At 41.0% G+C, this 19,779-nt stretch overlaps 1 protein-coding gene across 2 annotated transcripts in view; it reads right to left on the bottom strand.

Annotated features, from left to right (window-relative positions):
- The window catches only part of PIEZO2 (piezo type mechanosensitive ion channel component 2), a 480,163-nt gene that overhangs the window by 89,833 nt on the left and 370,551 nt on the right, over positions 1-19,779 (bottom strand). For both annotated transcript variants that reach the window (XM_037001110.2, XM_037001111.2), the window contains exons 18-22: positions 15,659-15,858; positions 13,535-13,695; positions 6,178-6,354; positions 5,773-5,898; positions 4,229-4,429 (exon numbers count right to left, since the gene is read on the bottom strand). In XM_037001110.2, the coding sequence (XP_036857005.1) occupies positions 4,229-4,429; positions 5,773-5,898; positions 6,178-6,354; positions 13,535-13,695; positions 15,659-15,858 (865 nt within the window). The remainder of the gene's footprint in view (positions 1-4,228; positions 4,430-5,772; positions 5,899-6,177; positions 6,355-13,534; positions 13,696-15,658; positions 15,859-19,779) is intronic.

The following is a 19,779-nucleotide window of genomic DNA, read 5'->3' as shown; positions in this document are numbered from 1 at the left end:
TGCAAATAATAGGGGGAAAAAAGCACATGTAGCAGTATTTATATCAGACAAAATAGATCTCAAAACAAAGAGAATAACAAGAGACAAAAAAGGATATTACATAATAATAAAGTGGTCAGTCCAACAAGAGGATATAACCATTATAAACAACTATGCACCCAATATAGGAGCACCTAAATATCTAAAACAAATACTAACAGAATTAAAGGGGGGAATATACTGCAACACATTCATTTAGGAGACTTTAATATACCATTCACACCAATAGACAGATCAACCAATCAGAAAATAAGAAAGGAAACAGAGGCACTGAACAATACTTTAGAATAGATGGACCTAACAGATATCTGCAGAACATTCCACCCCAAAGAAGGAGGATACATATGCTTCTCAAGTGTACATGGAATGTTTTCCAGAATAGATCACATACCAGGCCATAAAATGAGCCTCAATAAATTAAAACAGGTTGAAATTGTATCAAGTAGCTTAGATCACAATGGTATGAAACTAGAAATAAATTACACAAAGAAAACAAAAGAGCCTGCAGACACATGGAAGCTAAACAATATGCTTCCAAATAATGATTGGATCAATGACCAAATTAAAACAGACCAAATTAAAATCATGCAATATATGTAGATGAATGTAAACAATAACTCAACAGACTCAAATCTGGGGGATGTGGCAAAGGCAGTTCTAAGAAGAAAGTACATAGAAATATAGACTTACCTCAAAAAACAAGAACAATTCCAAATAACAGTCTAAACTCACAAGTAAAAGAAACTAGCAAAAGAAAAATAAATGAAGCCCAAATTCGGTAGAAGGAGGGACACAATAAAGATCAGAGAAGAATAAATAAAATTGAGAAGACTAAAACAATAGAATCAATGGAACCAGGAGCTAGCTCTTTCAGAAAATAAACAAAATAAATAAATCTCTAGCCAGACTGATCAAGAAAAAAGAGTGTACACACATAAACAGAATCAGAAATGAGAAAGGAAAAATCACTACAGACACCACAGAAATACAAAGAATTATTAGAAGATACTATGAAAAATTACATGCTAACAACTGGATAACCTAGAAGAAATGGACAACTTTCTAGATAAATACAACCTTTCAAAACTGATCCAAGAAGAAACAGAAAATCTGAGCAGACCAATTATTGGCAATGAAATTGATTTGGTAATTTAAAAACTACCTAAAAACAAAATCCCTGGCCCAAATGTCTTCACAGCTGAGTTTTATCAAAGAAGAGCCAATACCTATCCTTCTCAAAGTTTTCCAAAAAGTAGGAGATGAGGGAATACTTTCAAATTCATTCTATGAGGCCAGGATCACTCTAATACCAAAACCAGACAAAGAAACCACAAAATAGAAAACTATAGATGAATATCCCTGATGAGCATAAATGTAAAAATCTTCAACAAAATATTAGCAAACTGAACTTAAAAATACATAAAGAAGATCATCCATCATGACCAAGTGGGATTTATGCCAAGGATGCAAGGATAGTACAATATTTATAAATCAATCAATATCATATATCACATCAACAAAAAAGACAGAAATCACATGATCATCTCAATAGATGCTGAAAAAGCATTCAACAAAATTCAACATCCATTCATGATAAAAACTCTCAATAAAATGGGTTTAGAGGATATATACCTCAACATAAAGGCCATATATAACAAACCCACAGCCAACATTATACTTAATAGTGAAAAGCTGAAAGCCTTTCCTCTAAGATCATGAATAAGATAAGGATGCCCACTCTCACCACGTTTATTCAACATAGTACTGGAGGTCCTAGCCATGGCAATCAGACAACACAAAGAGATAAAAGGCATCCACACTGGTAAGGAAGAAGTTAAACTGTCACTATTTGCAGATAATATGATACTATACATAGGAAACCCTAAAGACTCCACCAAAACACTATTAGAACTAATAACTGAATTCAGCAAAATTGCAGGATACAAAATTAATACACAGAAATCTGTTGCATTCCTATATATTAACAATGAATTAGCAGAAAGAGAAATCAGGAAAGCAACTCCATTTATCATTGCATCAGAAAGAATAAAATACTTAGGAATAAACCTAAACAAGGGGGTAAAAGACCTATACCCTGAAAACTACAAGGCACTCATGGGAGAAATTAAAGAGGACACCAATAAGTAGAAATATATCCCATGTTCATGGATAGGAAGAATTAATATTGTCAAAATGACCATCCTGCCTAAAGCAATCTACAGAGTCAATGCAATTCTCATCAAAATACCAACAGCATTCTTCAACAAACTAGAACAAATAGATCTGAAATTCATACGAGCCACAAAAGACCCTGAATTGCCAAAGAAATCTGAAAAAGAAGAACAAAGTTGGGAGGATTTTGCTCCCTGACTTGAAGCTCTACTACAAAGCCACAGTAATCAAAACAATTTGATGTTGGCATAAGAACAGACCCATAGATCAGTGGAACAGAGTGGAGAACCCAGATATAAACCCACACACATATGGTCGATTAATATGATAAAGGAGCCATGGATATACAATGGGGAAAAGACAGCCTATTTAACAACTGGTTTTGGCAAAACTGAAAAACTACATATAAGGGAATGAAACTGGATTATTGTCTAACTCCATACAAAAAGTAAACTCTAAATGGATCAAAGACATGAATGTAAGTCATGGAACCATAAAATTCTTAGAAGAAAACATAGGCAAAAATCTCTTGAATATCTACATGAGCATAAGCATTCTTCCTGAACACATCTTCTCAGGCAAGGGAAACAAAATAAAAAAATGAACGAGTGGGACTATATCAAATTAAAAAGCTTCTGTACAGTGAAAGACCATCAGCAGAGCAAAAAGGCATCCTACAAGTATGAGAGAATATATTCATAAATGCTTTATCTGTTAAGGGTTAACACCCAAAATACATAAGGAACTCACATGCCTCAACACCAAAAAAGACCAAATAACCCAATTCAAAAATGGGTGGAGGGCCTGAATAGACACTTCTCCAAAGAAGAAATTCAGATAGTCAATAGGCACATGAAAAGATGCTCAACACTGCTAATGATCAGGGAAATGCAAATTGAAAGCACAATGAGGTATCACCTCACACCAGTTAGGATGGCCATTATTCAAAAGACAAGAAATAACAAATGCGGGCAAGGATGAGGAGAAAGGGGAACCTTCCTATACTGGTGGTGGGAATGTAAATTGGTGCAACCACTGTGGAAAGCAATATGGAGGCTTCTCAAAAAACTAAAAATAGAAATACTATTTGACCCAGTAATTCTACTCCCAGGAATTCACCCGAAGACAACAAGACCCCTGACTCTAAAAGACATATGCACCCCTCTGTTTATTGCTGCTCTATTTACAATAGCCAAGATATGGAAGCAACCTAAGTGTCCATCAATAAATGAATAGGTAAAGAAGAGGTGGTACATATACACAATGGAATATTATTCAGCCATAAGAATAAATGAAATCCTGCCATTTACAACAACATGGATGGATCTAGAGGGTATTATGCTCAGTTAAATAAGCCAGGTGGAGAAAGAAATATCAAATGATTTCCCTCATTTGAGGAGTATAAAAACAGAGAAACAGAAGGAACAAAATAGCAGTCAGCTCACAGACACTGAAAAGAGACTAGTAGTTACCAAAGTGAAGATCTACAGAAGATCTACAGGTTGAGGAGGGTGGGTGTTTGAGGGCAAAGGGGATTGACGGGTACAATAATTCACAATCGCAATATAGGTAGGTCACAGGGATGGTAGTATGGCATGGAGAATACAATTAATGACTCTATAACATTTTGCTACATTGATTGACAGTGAGTGCATTTGAGGGGTGAGGACTTGATAATATGGGTGAATGGTGAATCACTATGTTGTACATTTGATACACAACTATACTTCAAGAAAAAGAAACCAGTTAAAATGACAAGTGATATCCATATATCTGTAAGGTTACAGACATGCAGAGAGGCCAAGTTAGGACTGTGGAGTAAGGGGCACTGACACATGGTCTTTGAAAACTTTCAACTAAGTCAGTTTGACCCCCTGGAAACTCTCCTCCTGCTGACCCCAAGGAGACAGTAATCGTGGCATGGAGATGTACACATAGCTCCTGCAACCAACTGGCCCAAAATAGCTATTGGGATTTTCACAGAGAAGAGAAAGAAAACATGTCAAAGGAAACTCACCTCTAGACCAAACTTGTAGAAGAAGTAATTTATGAAATATTTGGCACAATTAATAAGTCCATCATCTAGATGGTGTCGTGTAATGTCATGAAAGATGGTTTTAGATACAGGGGCTGTCAGGTTATTTCGACCTCGATAGTATTCCTGATGGCGGTAAATTGTAACCTCAAATGCCAGAATAGCCAGCATCAGGAGATTATTCTACAAAGCAAGAAAACACAGTTGTGAGAAGCCAAATGCTTTGTGACTTGGTAATTTCAAACAATGCTCATAATAAATCATTTTATTCCATTCTTGATATCTAAAAGGACATTTTATAAGATCCACATCTATAAAATATAGTCTTGAATTCGATGTTCATTCTTTTTATTGTGTGGTAATAAGGTGGAATTACTGCATTATGCAAATAAGAGTAATTTCTCTAATAGGATCTAGAATCTCTGGAAAAAAGGCTGGGTGCTCATTCTTACTTCTGAAAAATTATATAACCTGTGCCAGGAAGCAGTGTCCAGTTACCTTGGGAGGGTGGCCCAACCTTGTTTGCAACTAGAAGTGCAAGACAGGGCAGGGACACCTGGGAAAGAGTCTGAAGTGGAGGAGCAGGATACGCATTAGAGGGAAAACTTCTGAGCAATTTGGAAATCTGGCTAGTGAGTGCAGTAGACTGAGAAGCATGCTGCTGAAGACAAAACAATAATAATAACGATAATGAAAATAGCTGACATTTATGGAACCATATGTGCCAGACACTATTCCAATCGCCCTTTTCAAATATCAGTTTATTTTATCCTGTAACAGTGCTTTATGATAGATATCATTTGTACTATGATAAACGATGTCTGTCACAGGAAAAAAATTGAAAGCTACACAATTAAAGAAAAATGAGATGCTAAGCACATTTTAAAATTGCAGGTGTTGAGTATAAATGCTTTGTTTCTAAGTGCATTCTTAGTGTAATGTTGAGACTGCTCAGATTATCCACCTAAGAAAAATGTGAAAAATCTGAAGTGTATTGTTTTCATTATATTTGTTACAACTATTTGCAAAATTCCTTTTTCAAAGATGTTTTTAAATTTTGTATTACCTTTAAAAATAATTATATCTCTTATTAAAAATACACAGAAACATAATTTAGACAGGAAAAGTTTCTTACAATACTATACCTGCTCCTCATAAATAATCACTGGACCACTTGATTATTTTACTCAATAGTTTTTTTGTTTACAAGAGATCATACTATGCATGGTATTGAAATTTACTTTTTCTTTTAACTTAATACATTTTGGACATTATCAATCTACCTCCATCTTTTAGTAGTTTTACAATGCTTCTGAGAATATATTTGTCATAGTTTATTCAGTTAATTTCAAATTACTCAATTGATTTCTTTTTTATACAATGCAATAGTGGTTTTGATATTTGGTCATTGTTTAGAAGGGGATTCTGAACATCGTGGGAGAGTATGAGGTTACTATCAAATGTGACACCAGGGGTGTCGGGGAAAGGGTTCTAGAAGCCTGGACTGAGCATGGTGCAGATTTTACCCTCAGGTAGATGAGCAAAGGGGAGGATTTCCTCAGTCCGACCCACTCTGTGGGGTCAACGGGAGCGCTGTATAGTAGAGACTTGTTCAGCTGGTGGAGGGGTATATTCGTTTGGTTTTCATTTGGCTGCAGAGAAGAGAGAAGGGAGTAAAAAATGGTTCCACCGATTAGAAAGGTTCCATGGAATAATCAGATTATTCTCCTTTAGCTTTGAGGAAAGGTACATGGGGGTAAGACAACTTCAAGAGGGAAATGTCAGTGTGAGAAGAGACAAGGGCCAGGGTACATCCAACCTGACTCAGGGAACTTTAAAAGCCAGGTGGAATGTGCTTGGGGATGTAGGTTTCCCTATCCACATCACTTCCCTAAAGGACATTCAAGAAGGGTTCTGTATTTAAGGCTCACCAAGGAACAGTTAACAGAAAAGTTCTCAGGCTTAATGGTTTGCAGCTGGTACAACATTTTGCAGACGATGATCACACACGTCCAAACAGTGCAGACACTTGAAGCCAGACGGCGCAGCTTGGCATATGGCAGAGCAAAAGCCCAAGAAATCAAAAATACATAGTTGAACAGAGACACCTGAAAACATAAAATCAGAAATGGGGACAAAAATACATAACATGGCAAAACAACCACAAAACGTGGCAACTTGGTTTATTCAGTACAGCAAAGGTTGATGACGGTCTGACGGTCTCATCATTGAGTTGCTAGCATGCACAAGGCAGTGCCCTAAGTGTGGGGGACAAGATATATGTCTTACATAACAGATACATAACCAGAGGACGTCAACATCATGTGACAGCCGCTAAACTATAGATGCAAACAGCCTCCTTTGAGAATAACCAAAAGGGGTCGTTGGCCCAATCTGGAACTTGCAGAAGCATTTTCTGGAAGAGATGATGCCTGAGCTGAGCCTTGAGAGATGCATAGTCAGCCAGGCAGAGAAAGGTGAGACATACATTCCAGGTAAAGGATGTTTGAGCAAAGACAGAAAAGCACGAAGTAGCATGGTAGGAACAGGTGACCACAAACAGCTGGAACTTCTGGAATTGAAAATAGTGAAAGGCAGCAGTTTGGCTGCAGACGCACCTGAGAGCTACGTTTTGATGGACCCTTTGTACATATGCTACGGCACAGGAACCCCTTGTACAGAAAACTGAGAGCCACTAAAGGGCTTTATACTGGGATACTTAAGGAAGGATTTGCATTTTATTTAAGTAAGTGTAACTGAAGAATGGAGATACATCAATGGGGGTCAGACCAGAGATCAGGAGACCAGCTGACAGGACTTTACAAGAGCCCAGGAGAGTGGTGACAAACTGGGCAGAGATGCGAGGAGTCACTGATTTGAGATGGGAAGTAAAATAGCTGGATTTGATGACTGATTTGCTTGGAGGTGTAGCTGGTGGGGATAAGGGGGAACGTGTCAGAAATACCTCCCAGTTTCTGGCTTGGGGCCCAGAGCCTTGAGAGAATGGTGGTGGTACTGCAGACATAGAATCTGGGGTGGGGGACAGTTGTCATGAAAGAAGGCATTGATGTCAACCTGGTTTTAGGTTGCGTGTGTGTTTGATTAGGTGAGGTAGCCACTCATTCCTAACAATTCTCCACGGCTGCTAGTCATTGAATGGTAAGAGCACTGCCATCTTATTAAGCCATGGAAAAATACTCATTTCTTCTTAAGTGTTTAAAACAATATCTCGCTATTGTTAAAATAATATCTTAGATAATTTAATATTATCAGATGAAAATAACAGCATGCACTCAATTGATAAAGTTGAACATGTGCCAAGTGCTAAGCACACTGGGCTCTGAGAGGTATGGTTTTCTGTTTGCTTACAAACCTACAAAACAAGAAGTGTGGAGATGCCAGGAGAGCACCAAATTCTGCAATCTGTCACTTGCTACCCTTCTACTTAACCACTTGCCACCGTTCAAGGCAGAGAACAAGTGCTGAAATATGAGGGTAGTAACAGCTGCCTTGCAGGATTAACTGAGGATGAAAGAAATATCATTCCTGGAAGTGCCCTGGAAATCTGAAGCACTCCCAAACACAATAAATGTTACATTTTCATAAAATATTTTGACTGGCTAGGGAACTCCTGCTCCTCAGTCATCAGCAAGTGTGATGCTATTTGGGATGCTGGCAACAACTCCATCAAAGCAACTATGAATTTTTCAGTGTTATTTCTTTGACTGTGTATTTAAGACATTGAGTATAAAAACAATACAGCGATTTACACGGAAATTTTACTGTTTTGAATAATAGAGAAGAAGAAAAGAAAACAACTTTTAATTAAGTCCTAACTAAGTTCAAGCTAGCATATCCTGCCTGGATCCTGCACTCATGACAACATGGGGTAGTGTTCACTACACTGCCTCACAGCCCAAGACGATAGGAGGAAGGGCATGCCCTGCCTGGGCTGAGCAGGTTGCATGGGAGCACACCGCTGCTCATCTAATCCACGGTCAGGGAAGATTGCCCAGAGGATCAGACCTAAACTGAGGCCTGAGGCACAAATAGGGCTGAAGCAGGCAGAGGAATTCTGGGGGCGAGGACTTCTAGGCAAGCCAGAGCATGGGGAGGACGTCCTGGGAGCAGCAAGTGGGTCAGCCTGAGAGCAGGAGCTGAGTCCATTTAGGGGGCAGGCTAGGGTATCCAGGAGGAAATGGTGACGTGGGCCAGAGCCAGGTGTGAGGGACTTACGTCACGGGACTCTGAGACGGGAGACTGCTGCTGAAAGCTTACCAGTGAGGACTCATGTGGTCGTATTTATACTCTGGGAATATTATTCTGGCTGCCTGATGGGATATTTATTGGATGGAGAGAAGATGACAGTGAAGTTTGGAGTTTGTTACAGTAAAAGGGAACTGGTGCAGAGGGAGTGGTGCTCAAGGGTGATGTCACGTCAGTTGTCGCCACTACATGAGTCTGGAGTTCAAAGAGAGAGGACCCTGCTGAAGACACCGACCTATGACTTCATGCAGGTAGACAGCACGCAAGCCACAGGAGCTCCTGGGATCCCCCGCCGAGAGTCCAGAATCACAGAAGCAGCTGTGCTAGAACCTAAGAGCCCTAAGAGAGAAGAGGGTAGGAGGAGAAGGAGCCTGTGACTGAGCAAGCGGGAGGGGCCAAGAAAGTGGGATGAGTCGGAAAACACCAGAAGGGAGAGTTTCAAGGACAAGGAAATGATCACCTACACCCAGTGCCATAGAGAATCAAGAGAAAGCCTGGGCAGCTTCTGTGAGGTGGATGTTTTTGTTTCTGATCATTTTATAAATAGGAAAACTGGGACCCAGAGAGAAGTGTGTGATACTTCATTCAAGGCTTATGTGGTTGATGATGGTCTCATCATTTCCCTGATGAGATGGGTAGGAATCTCAGAGAATGTACATAAAAAAAAAAAAACAAAAACCTGGGCCCTAACCAGTATCTATGAATCAGATTTCCTAGGGGAATAGCTGGTCATCCATGCAGGTAACATTCAGCAGGTGATTCTTATCAAGGAATTTTGGGAAGTGATTTTATGCCATAGCGCCTTCCTAACAAAACACTTTTACACGAATTATCATTTTATCTGAACATGAACTGTGAGGCTCACGCCCACTTGCCTTGGGAGAGGACCCTTTGAGAACCGTGGTTCCCTGGCCCTGTGCTGGCCTGCTCCCAGCCTCCCTCTCTTGGAGCCCCCACAGCTTCAGTGATCACCTCTACAGTGACACTCCCTGCATGACAGACCCCTTCCTGTGCACCCACCACCTCCTGGGGCACTGTTAACCCAGCAGTAAATGTGACTCTGTCTTTATTTACCAGCCATCACCATCAGACTGTGAGTGGAGAAAAGACGTGTCATTCATGCTATTGCCCCAGCCCCTAGCACAGCACAGCATTCAATGCATTGTAATTTATTGTAAATATATCATAAAGGCTAAATGAATGCCTATGAGAGTAAAAGAGGTAATAATAATAAAACATCCATTTACATCTGGAAAAAATATCTCAAGTGTGCAAAGTTGTTTTACTGACTTCCTTCCTTCAGTAAACATTCATTGAGCTTTTGCAACTGGTCAGGCCATAGGACTTCTGAGGATTCTAAAAGCAATAAGTACAGCCCCCTTCTCAAAAGAATAACAATCTCACAGAGTTTTCTAGGAAACTTGAAATTAGGAACAGAGCTGCATATAAAACAAGGAGAAGACAATGTTAAACTTATTTTTAAAATCTAGGTCCTTCCAAAGTGGTGTAGCTCTGAATAACAGATGCTGATGTAAGAGAAAGGTTTCCCTAAAAAATTCTGTCCTGTGCCCTCTTCTTCCTAAGGTCCTCGCGATGATGGCCTGGGAAGGGTTAATATTTGTGGGAGAAATGACAAAAGTTTGTGGAAACAAGCACCCTTGCCTGGTGGCCTTGAATAAGAATGGTTTGAATCCAAAACATGTGGCCACACCTCCTGAAAATTTAGCCAGGGATGTTCACTTTGTTCTCATTTTGCCATTTACTGATTGTCTATATATGAGAAAGGGTATTTTTTTTGTTAATCAAATTAATAAACTGCAAATGACAAACAAATGTAGCAAATGTCGCTGCTGATGGGTTTCTCCCGCTGGGGATGGGTCCAGCTTTCTAAGCAGAAGAGCACATCGCCTGAGGGGCTTCTGCTCAGAGGTGAATGATGCCCTTGGGGTTGTGCGACACAGCTACACTGATGTGCATGGTGATCGGCTCTTACATATCTGATTACATATTATATGATTATAAAATCACAGTTGTGATTATATTATCAGATACATATACAAGTGTTATAATCAGATACAATTATCAGACACATACACACTGGATTGGTCCATGGTCAAGAATAAGAGTCAATATTGTCTCTCTTCCCCAGTTGGACTCAGTGTAGGAAGATGTTAAACCAAAGTGTAATGAGGCACCAAATTAGAAAAGATGAAGGTGTAACATTCTAAATGAAGTGCTAGCCAACAATGTAGAATGTCAGAGATCTTTAAAGCTCTCCAGGAGGATGTAAATGGGCCAAGATAGTGAACATGACAGGAGGGAGTGGGAAGGGATTTCTCTGAAGAGAAGTGCTGCTGTCAGCACCCCTTCCCTCAGGATAATAGGATGGGGAGGAAGGGATGTGACATCCTCCTGCCAAAGTCCCAAGGGAAGAGCTTCAAGCAGGACCACTCAGAGACCTTAATGTGTACCTCGGAGTCTGGGCAAGAGTTTGGTCATGGAAGTCCAGTTCACCCAAGAAATCCAGCCAGCAAGGAGAAACAGGACACTATGCTGGCAGAGGATGGCAGTCGCTCACTGGGATCCACCCACCCTAGCAGAGCAGACTGAGGGTGTTGCCCTTGGACCAGATGCGGGAGGGCGAGAGCACCAGGAGCTGGTCTGAGCACTGCCCAGGGGGACTGCATGCAAGGGTGACACAACAGAAAGAGTCCAGGAGGAGTGGATGCTGGGACACCAGGGGCTGGGTGACAGCCACAGACCCAGAGTTGCAGCTGGAGGTCCGTGAGAGAAAGGGTAGATTGAATCAGCTCCATCCCAGAGTGTGAGGCCCTCTTACGACAGCACATGTCAAATCAGAATATGCCCATTCCCTCCATGCCTACCCCAGTCCATGGTCCGGCCCAGGAGGCTTTCAGGGACATGAGTTCATTAGAACAGGGGAGGTGGTGAGGGGACGTATGTGTGAGAAAGCAAGAAGCAGCTAGAAGACCTGGGTAAGACACTGGAGTCCTGAGTCTTTTCTGTGACTTACAAATTTTAATTAATAAAGTGAGAGTTTGTTTGCTATTTAAGGTAACTGTGTAGGACTTTCCATTTTCTAAGAATGATCAGAAAGCATTTTGCATTCAGGAACATGGAAAAAAGTTCTCCTGTAGGATATATTTTAAAGGGACAGTGGAAGTCTGAAATACAGTTGTTTTTATGATTATGTATCATGTTTTCTGATCACTTGATGCTCCAGTGATATTATAAGAATCAGCTGTGAGCGTGAGACCAAAGTCAGGGCAGAGAGGACAGAGACCTCAGCGGCAATGACATCCAGGGATCACACAGTAACTCACACTTTGGGACAGGAAACCCTCATGTGGGTGGGATGACATCACAGAAAACTCTGGTGATACTCGGAGCGGGGGTGGGTTAAACCATGTTACAGCACTGGGATTCTGCAGGAGCAGAATTTCTCTGATTCGTGAGTCTCTGATGTGTCTTAAAGTTATAGGTGAGAAAAATGGAATTAGGACTGAAAATTCTGGAAGTCTTCACACTGTGTCAATCACAGAGACGGAATTGGCTGCATGCCACCAAAGGCCATTTTTCTACAGTGTAGTAGAATAGGCCGTGATCCTCCATTTATTGGCTGGTCTATTAACAAGATACTCTCAAGGCTCATTATGATATTTTGTAAAATATATTTGCCTTTTGTTTAGGATTTAGTAGAAAGTGGTAACATTTAGCTCTCTCCTTCTTTCTCTTTCTGAACTTTCTAGGATGGATCTTAGGTGGTGGATTTTTCTGTGCTCACACTAATTTCTCTTTCATTTAATACCTACACCCATCATTAAATATTTTAATATGCCTTCACAACTCTGCCTTCTCATGCCATCAGAAGTTATCCATACACCAGATTTGGCTAATTCAGAAATGATCTTTGCTCATTTTTAGCCAAATGTCTTCTCTTGTTCTTTTTCATTGCTCTTTATGATTCTGACCCTCAAATTCTGTCTGAATTGGTCAGTTCACCTATAGAGTTAAAATACCTAAATGCTTTTGTTCTCAATTAGTATATATTTTAGATGATCTTTTAGTTCTAATTAACAAATATACTTAGCTGCTTAACAATGGAACATATGTCATTTCCTTCCATAAATGTCACAGGGAGAATGGTTTCTGTTTTTGTTCCCACTTGGCAGTGATCACCTATTCATTTCAGCTGGTTTGTACAAAAATGGGAAAAAGTTCTAGTTTAGACTGGAGAGCTCAAATTAAGGTCCCTTAGTTACCTACTTGTAAAACATTTTAGGTTTATAGTATTGTAGATATTATTAGTGTTTCACTTTTAGAAAAATTACAGGAAATAGGTCCCTGATTTAATTTTTAGAGAGTCCCTGACTTAAAGACCCTTTGAATTATCACCAACTCAAAAAACCGTCCAGGGAAATTAAAAGCATGTGAAAACTGTTGAAAAAATTAAAAGAAAGCTAACTTCTCCTCAGAAAACTTCAAGTAATTGTGGGATGAACAATGACCCTCCGCTTTCCAGATGAGAAGGGCAGTTATAATGTTGAAAGACTACGACTTGTCTCAAAAAATCCAGTAATAAACAAAGTGAGCCCTACTAAAGATGGTATTACATTTTGGAACCTGAGTTTACTCCTTGGTAACATAAATTGGAATGTTACTATCTTCCTCAAAGAGAATTTATGGAGATAGATTTCCATTTGGAGTGCAGAAGAGCAGCCTGTTCTCACACATTTCAGCAAAAGGCTGGATGGGTATCAGTAACTTCTGTGATGAGGCCAACTCAGTTAGGAGCAAAACCGGGAGGCGCTTTCTGCCCTGCTGCCTTGCCCCCTCCTCTCAGGACCACGGTCCTTTGGTTTTCTGTGTGCCCATCTAAAAGCCTTGGTGTTCTGATGTAATAAAAATTACATTTAAAAAAAATCATGGACAGTTGGAGAAGAGAAATGATGACCCACTGTGGTTCTGTTGGGCCTGACGGTACAACATGTGTTCACTTGCCTCTTTCACAGAAACCCAGATAATGTAAGATGAAACAATTTTGATGATATGCAACTCCAAAATCCACCACATGAAGACCTGCAGCTTGTGAAAATACTCCAGGAATTTTAAGAAGAGCACAGTGAGGCGGTCAATCACCAGATGCCATTTGTTCCTTAAATCTGCAAGAGAGTAAATTCACCCAAGAGCATAAAAAAGTTTCTTCTTTTTGCATCATTACTTTAAGCATATCTTACAACATTCAGATTGGAATGAGACACTGCAAAATAACAGTAGAGGACGCATTCTAAGAGTACCAAAATTGGAGGAGGAGTGGTGTGAGAATTCTACGTCATGGTGACAACTCAGACATCATGTATCAAGACTTGGAGGGACGAGTTCACTTTTATCCATTGTTTCTTTAGATTAGTGTGAAGCGCTTGGACCTTATTTACTCTTAAAGTTGAGCTATAATTCCCTAATTTTCTGGGAACGTTAAGTAACTGATCTCCAGCTAAATGACATTTTTCTTGCCAAAACAATGTGGCTGTAAGTGCCAGCCTCCTTCCCAGGGCTTCACTCGGAAGGGATACAGCTTGCCAGTTGCCCCAGAAGAGCATGCCAGGCAGCGTGCAGCCACGGGCAGAAGAGCCTGTGCCCCGTTGCAGCTGAAAGCAGACTCCAAGTGTCTGAACCGCCCAGTCTCAGTTCCCAAAATGGGGTTGGGCTCATTCTAATCAAAATTTCTAATCAAATTAGTCATTTTCTTCTTTCCACCTTGTGCTAGGGAGTAACATTCTGCAGCCTGGGGTCATGCCTCTGTCAAAGTACTGTGCTGGCCAGTCTGTCTGGTGGAGTCAGCACATCACCACAGGTGTAGACCAGAGCTCATGAGCCAGGCAGATGGTAAGACCAGAGTGTCTTTTTAAATCCTCCCAACCCATGGCCTGGGTGATTGTAACAGTTACTGTGCTTGGTTCTGCAAGTTTCAGTAAGGTTGCATTATTGTGGAAAATGCTTATTTACAGTAACTCAGAAAACAGTATAAAATTTAGGTCATGACTGAGCACAAGGTACAGGTGCTGCAGGAGTGCAAGAACAAGATGTGGTCCAATTTTTGGTGAGATCCTATTAGTAAAGCTTAAAACCTGTCTTAGCGTAGCAGACCCCAAGTCTAGTCGTGAGTCCTTGGTCCCCGGGGCTTGGTTCTCTGTCACACTGAGGAACACACATTGCTCAGATATGGAAAGGGCATTTCTGGGCCTCTCCTAGAGTCCCTGAGATGAGTGGGTGAAGGGGACCCAGTTCGCAGGGAGGCTGCCTTTCGGAAGAATTTACCTCATGCTGCTTTCCCCTTTTCTCCTCTAAAGCACGGAACACCCGCAAAGGAAAGGGCAGCATCTTAGCGCCACAGCCCCAGGGCGCCACCTTCCAGCTAGCCTTGCACTGCCCTCGCTGGTTCCTCCCACACTACCTGGGATGGGACTTAATAAATTACACTCTCCGCTTTTTATCTTCTCCATCCTGGTCACTAAAGCTACTCAGTTCTCACCCGGCCCTACGGAAACACCAGTTCAAGTCTATGAAGAAAAACAGGGGAGAAATGCCTGAAGAATCGAAGCTGGAAAAGCAGAAAGTCACAGTGACAACAGAAACACCTCGAGGAGTTGGCTCGAAACAGTAATTACCCAACTGCTCATTTTATCCTCTGGCTCCCATGGCCTGAAACTTTGGAATTACAAATATATTCTTAATGATCAGTTTCCTGGAAAAGCCTCAGCATGGTTTCCCTAAGAATTTGAAAAGGTCAGGTCTAGAACTTTCACAGATTCCACACAGCTGCCTGCTTCTTCCTCTACTGGGAGGGTCTCTGCCCAGGCTTCCCACTGTCTCTTGCCAGGATCACCACTGGGGGACCAGTAGTTGACAACCAGTCATGTGCTCTCTTCTTCAAAGTTCGAATTACAAGGAAATTATTGGAGCAATCGGTACAGAAGTGTTATAACGGTAGCACCCAAAAAAGAAACACACCCCAGTTTGTATTTCACTGACTGGGTCAAATGTATGCCCCCGCACAGTGAACCAGCATTTCCTGCAGCTTATGAGCCAGCGGCTCCTGAGCAGCTCCTGGCCTGGGCGGGTTACCTGAGGGCTCCCCCTCCTCTTCCTCTTCCTCGTCCTCGTCCTCCTCGCTGTCTCTCTCAAGCTCACCCTTCTCCGCTTTCTCAGGGCCTCCCTCTGCTGTTTCCTCACCAGGCTCAACCAACTTCAAGTCCGGCTTGTCCAGGCTGGCCGTCAGATTCATCATGGCGAGGTCCGGAAGGCTGCCTTCAGGGTGGGCCAGTCTGTGGGCAGACAGCAGCCACGTCAGAGGAGGAGAGGGTGCCGGGAGAGACGGAGTGAGGGGCAAGTGAAAGGAGAACAGCGTGAGAGTCAGTGCGCGCACGCAGGCCTTGCAATGCGGGGTTGTCAGTGTCTGGTCACTTTTGTTTTATAAGCTCTTTCCAAAGACAGACTGTAAACTCAGGTTTTGTTAGCTTTTCCAAATCAGGTTCTGGTGACTAGTCAGTAATGAGAGCTCTTGACACCTAAACTTGACATTTTTCCCGGAGGAGAAAATGGTCAGAATTTAGGATGCAGAAGCATGAAATGGCATCATGTAGAGCTAGCATTTCATGACTTCACAGGGGGACTTACTCATTTTGGTGGATTGGTAATTTTTTCTTGATGCTGCTCAAAGTAATTGAAATAGAAAGGAAAAAAAAGGAGATGAGAACAGAAGAATTATAAGGACTGTCAGAGATCACATATCATGCTACAGATTATCCACGATTGCATTCCTGTATGCTGGGTGCAGTACGTCCTAGTGCCAAAGCATGCCAGGACGGCGTCAGTAGCGTGCTCCTGCTGTGAGCCTTACACTTGCAACTGATTGGAGAGTGGACAGGATTGCAGGTGGTAAAGGAGAGAATAGACTAGGAGGCAAATCATGTCATGCTTTTTTGTAATGCAGCAACCATCCAAGAATCAAGTCATTCACATTTTAAATAGGTTTGAAAACCTTCTATCTTGTGTAACCTTTGCATAGATGCAGCCCACTCTGTTATCATCTAATTCATATGCGGTGGAAGCTCAATGCTTCCAGGACTCAGAAGTCTTCACCATGTCCCTGTCTGTAGGCACTGGGGTCAGCTGCTGGACTAGCTGGTGTGTGGGAGCTGAGGGAGGGACAGGGACACAGTTTCATGGAGCCTGGGCTGCACCTTAGAGCCTTACAGCACATCTCACAGTGGACAGTAACAAGTATGAATTTTCTCCTGAAGTTTTAAAAAGTGTACCATTTTATTATAGTCAAATGGATGTTTGAAGGAACATTTGTGGGCCATACAGTAGATGTCAGGAAAGGGTCTCCAGGAAATACTGCTAGTCTTCTCCACTTGTAATAACTAAACTATGCATTTCAGTTTAGTTGTAAGAGGATAGGTAATTGTACTGCTATTCTAGCTGTATAATCATAGGCTCTGAGTAAGTTATCTAACTTCATTTTCAATAAAATGAGGAAGTTTGGCTAGATAAAAATCTAAGCTTACTTGCGGCTCATTGGTTCTTACTTGAACCACACCTATGATGCTGGATAACAGTTAAAATGCATCTGCACTATCCTTAGACCTTTAGAGAGGTTATCATTCAAAAGTAATTGCTTGTAACAGGTGAATTACAGAATACCAGAAACAAATTGTTAATTGAATGAAGAAAGAAATGTTCTGAGGACAGCTCGACATTGGTGGAAGGAATTATGCTGACATAAAACCTTTCTAATTTTCTAAAACCAGTCATTCCACCTTCCTGTCTTGGGGAAAGCCCTCCAATTGTGAAACTGCATTACTGTATCTTCCACCCCAGGACTGCGTGTCACAGCTCAGGGTATCAGATCTCATGTGTGGCTGGCCCTGCTTTGTCAGGACCCTACCTATTAACTGGTAATTAAGTAAAAGCGGTTAGGTGTCACTCAATTGTCAGTGTATGTTCTCTTCAGCATTGCCAGGGGATTTTTTTAATGTAAGAAGATAAGTTTCATCATGACAGGAGTTTGGTTAATTTTAGTGTGGATGCGTGACCTTCTCAGAGTGCATGTCTAACATCTACATCACTGCTATGACTTAAAATTGGCAGAAAAACAACTTGTCAATAATCCATGCTATTTATAGAATGAAACTCACAGAGATGAGGTTGTCTCTGAAGCTACTATTATGGCTACAAAACAAAAAGTCCCCCAGCAAACAGGCCCCCAGGGCACTGTGCCATTGGTGGGCATGCTGAGAGGAGATTATTGAATGAAGGAATCAATGAAAAAACCCTACAGTCAACTTTTCGGAAGTAACTAGAGTCACCTTTTGTAAAGTGACTTTGTCTGCAAGAGATATGGGACTAGATAATGCTGGGGAGAGAGGAGAAGTGAATTTTTCTAAGTCTGCTGGTTTCCACTGACATAACCCCAGATGCCCTGTCGGGAAGTCTCACGCCACCAGCTTGTTAATGGATCACAAAGAGAAAAGGGAAAACATGGATTAGGCTGTTATTTGCTAGCCTAGTAGCTGGTTAACTGAGAAATTTCACTTAGAAAATCTGTGTGCGTAAAATGTGTGTCATGAAAATATTTTCAATGCATGATCAGAATATTGTATTTTTAAAAGACAACCACGTGAATTCTATCATTTTTTCATTTGTATAATAGCACTTTTTTGGAGGCAATAACAGAAATGTTAAAAGCATTTTTTTGAGAGGTGATACAGAATAATGTTGAAAGAATCAGAAAGACTATTTCAAGCCTCTGCTAGACAACTGACTAGTTAGGTGACTTGGCAAAACTCCTTACTCTGCTTTAAGTCTCAGTTTGCTGATCTATAAAATGGAGTAACAGTGCCTGCTTCCCAGAATTTTGTGAAAATTCTGATTTCTGTTAAGCGCTTAATACAGTACTTAGCACAAGAATGTTTTTAAAGCAAGGAACCCATCTGCTAATGATAGATTGTCATACACAGTTTTGATCATCTGTATTACACATTCATGCTAAAGAAGAGCTAGAATTAGAAACATGCCTTGCACGGGACCACCCGATGCCGGATGCTGGGGAAGGTGATAAAACCTGTACTATAATTCTGTCAACAGCACATTCTTTAACATAACTTCTGTATTAAAATGGCCTTTCAGAAGAAGAGCACATGTGTCTTCCTGGGGAATCTGTCTCCAATATTCTCTGCATTCGCCTTCCACAACATTCTGCCCATCGCCTCCCATGGGCCTTCCAAGAGGGTAGGCTGCTGTCCCCTGAACCCTCTGGCTAAGGAACTTTAGTACTCGTTATTCTTGGCTGATCACTGCAGCCAAGTTCTCTAATCATCCCATGAAGAAGCTGCTCTTTGGGACTCCAGAGAGACTGGTAGTGAGCTGGATTCTCAGAGAAACCCCCACTCCACTTGCTTAAATCCCACCGGTCTGCATGTCCTGCCTTGAGGGAATCTGTTTTCTTCTCTTTGCATCTTTGTTCACGTATCAGTAGCGTCCTCGCCTTGCTTTTATTATGACCAGGCACTAAGCTTCAGTCCTCTCGCTGACTCCCTCTCCTTTTGCATTATCACAGAGCAGATATATTCTGTTTGTTTTTTCACCCACTCTTTCTTCCATGCTTCCATGGCTTTGTACTGTCCTTGATGTGTGCATTTCTTTATTTGTATCTACATAGTTGTTTTCTAATTGTGGTTCTGGGGACTGCCCCTTGAGGGCAGAAATCCAGTCTTTCTCCACTCCCCTGCCTTGGAAATGTCTTGTGCTTGATACACACTGTGATTTGTTTGTGGAATGAATTCTACGCACCTGCGAGGCAACTAATTGTTACACACAGAGTTGAAAAGGTTAGTTTTGTATTAGGAATTGACTTTGAAAAGCCACATACTAAGGTAGTTTCTATTAAAGAAAATGGAAATTTTACCATTGTAAAATCTCCTTAGTCTAAATTCCATTTATTCATAACTTATTTAATGTGGAACACTTGCTAATGTGAAACTGCACTCATCTCATTCATTAGACTGTTAGGAAATAAAGATGCCTTGAAAATTTGTAGTGTTTATAAGTAATATTTAAATAGAATATTTATACTGTTTAAAATTACTTTCTAGAACTTATCAGCAATTTTAGAAGCCCATATTCACAGATAAGCAATTGATTTATAAATTTAATATCACATCTTAAATATATACATGGTAATA

This window comes from Manis javanica, chromosome 9 (genome assembly GCF_040802235.1).
Source record: "Manis javanica isolate MJ-LG chromosome 9, MJ_LKY, whole genome shotgun sequence".
NCBI lineage: Eukaryota > Metazoa > Chordata > Mammalia > Pholidota > Manidae > Manis > Manis javanica.
Note: the sequence above shows the minus strand (reverse complement) of the source record. Positions and strands in the feature narration are given on the sequence as shown.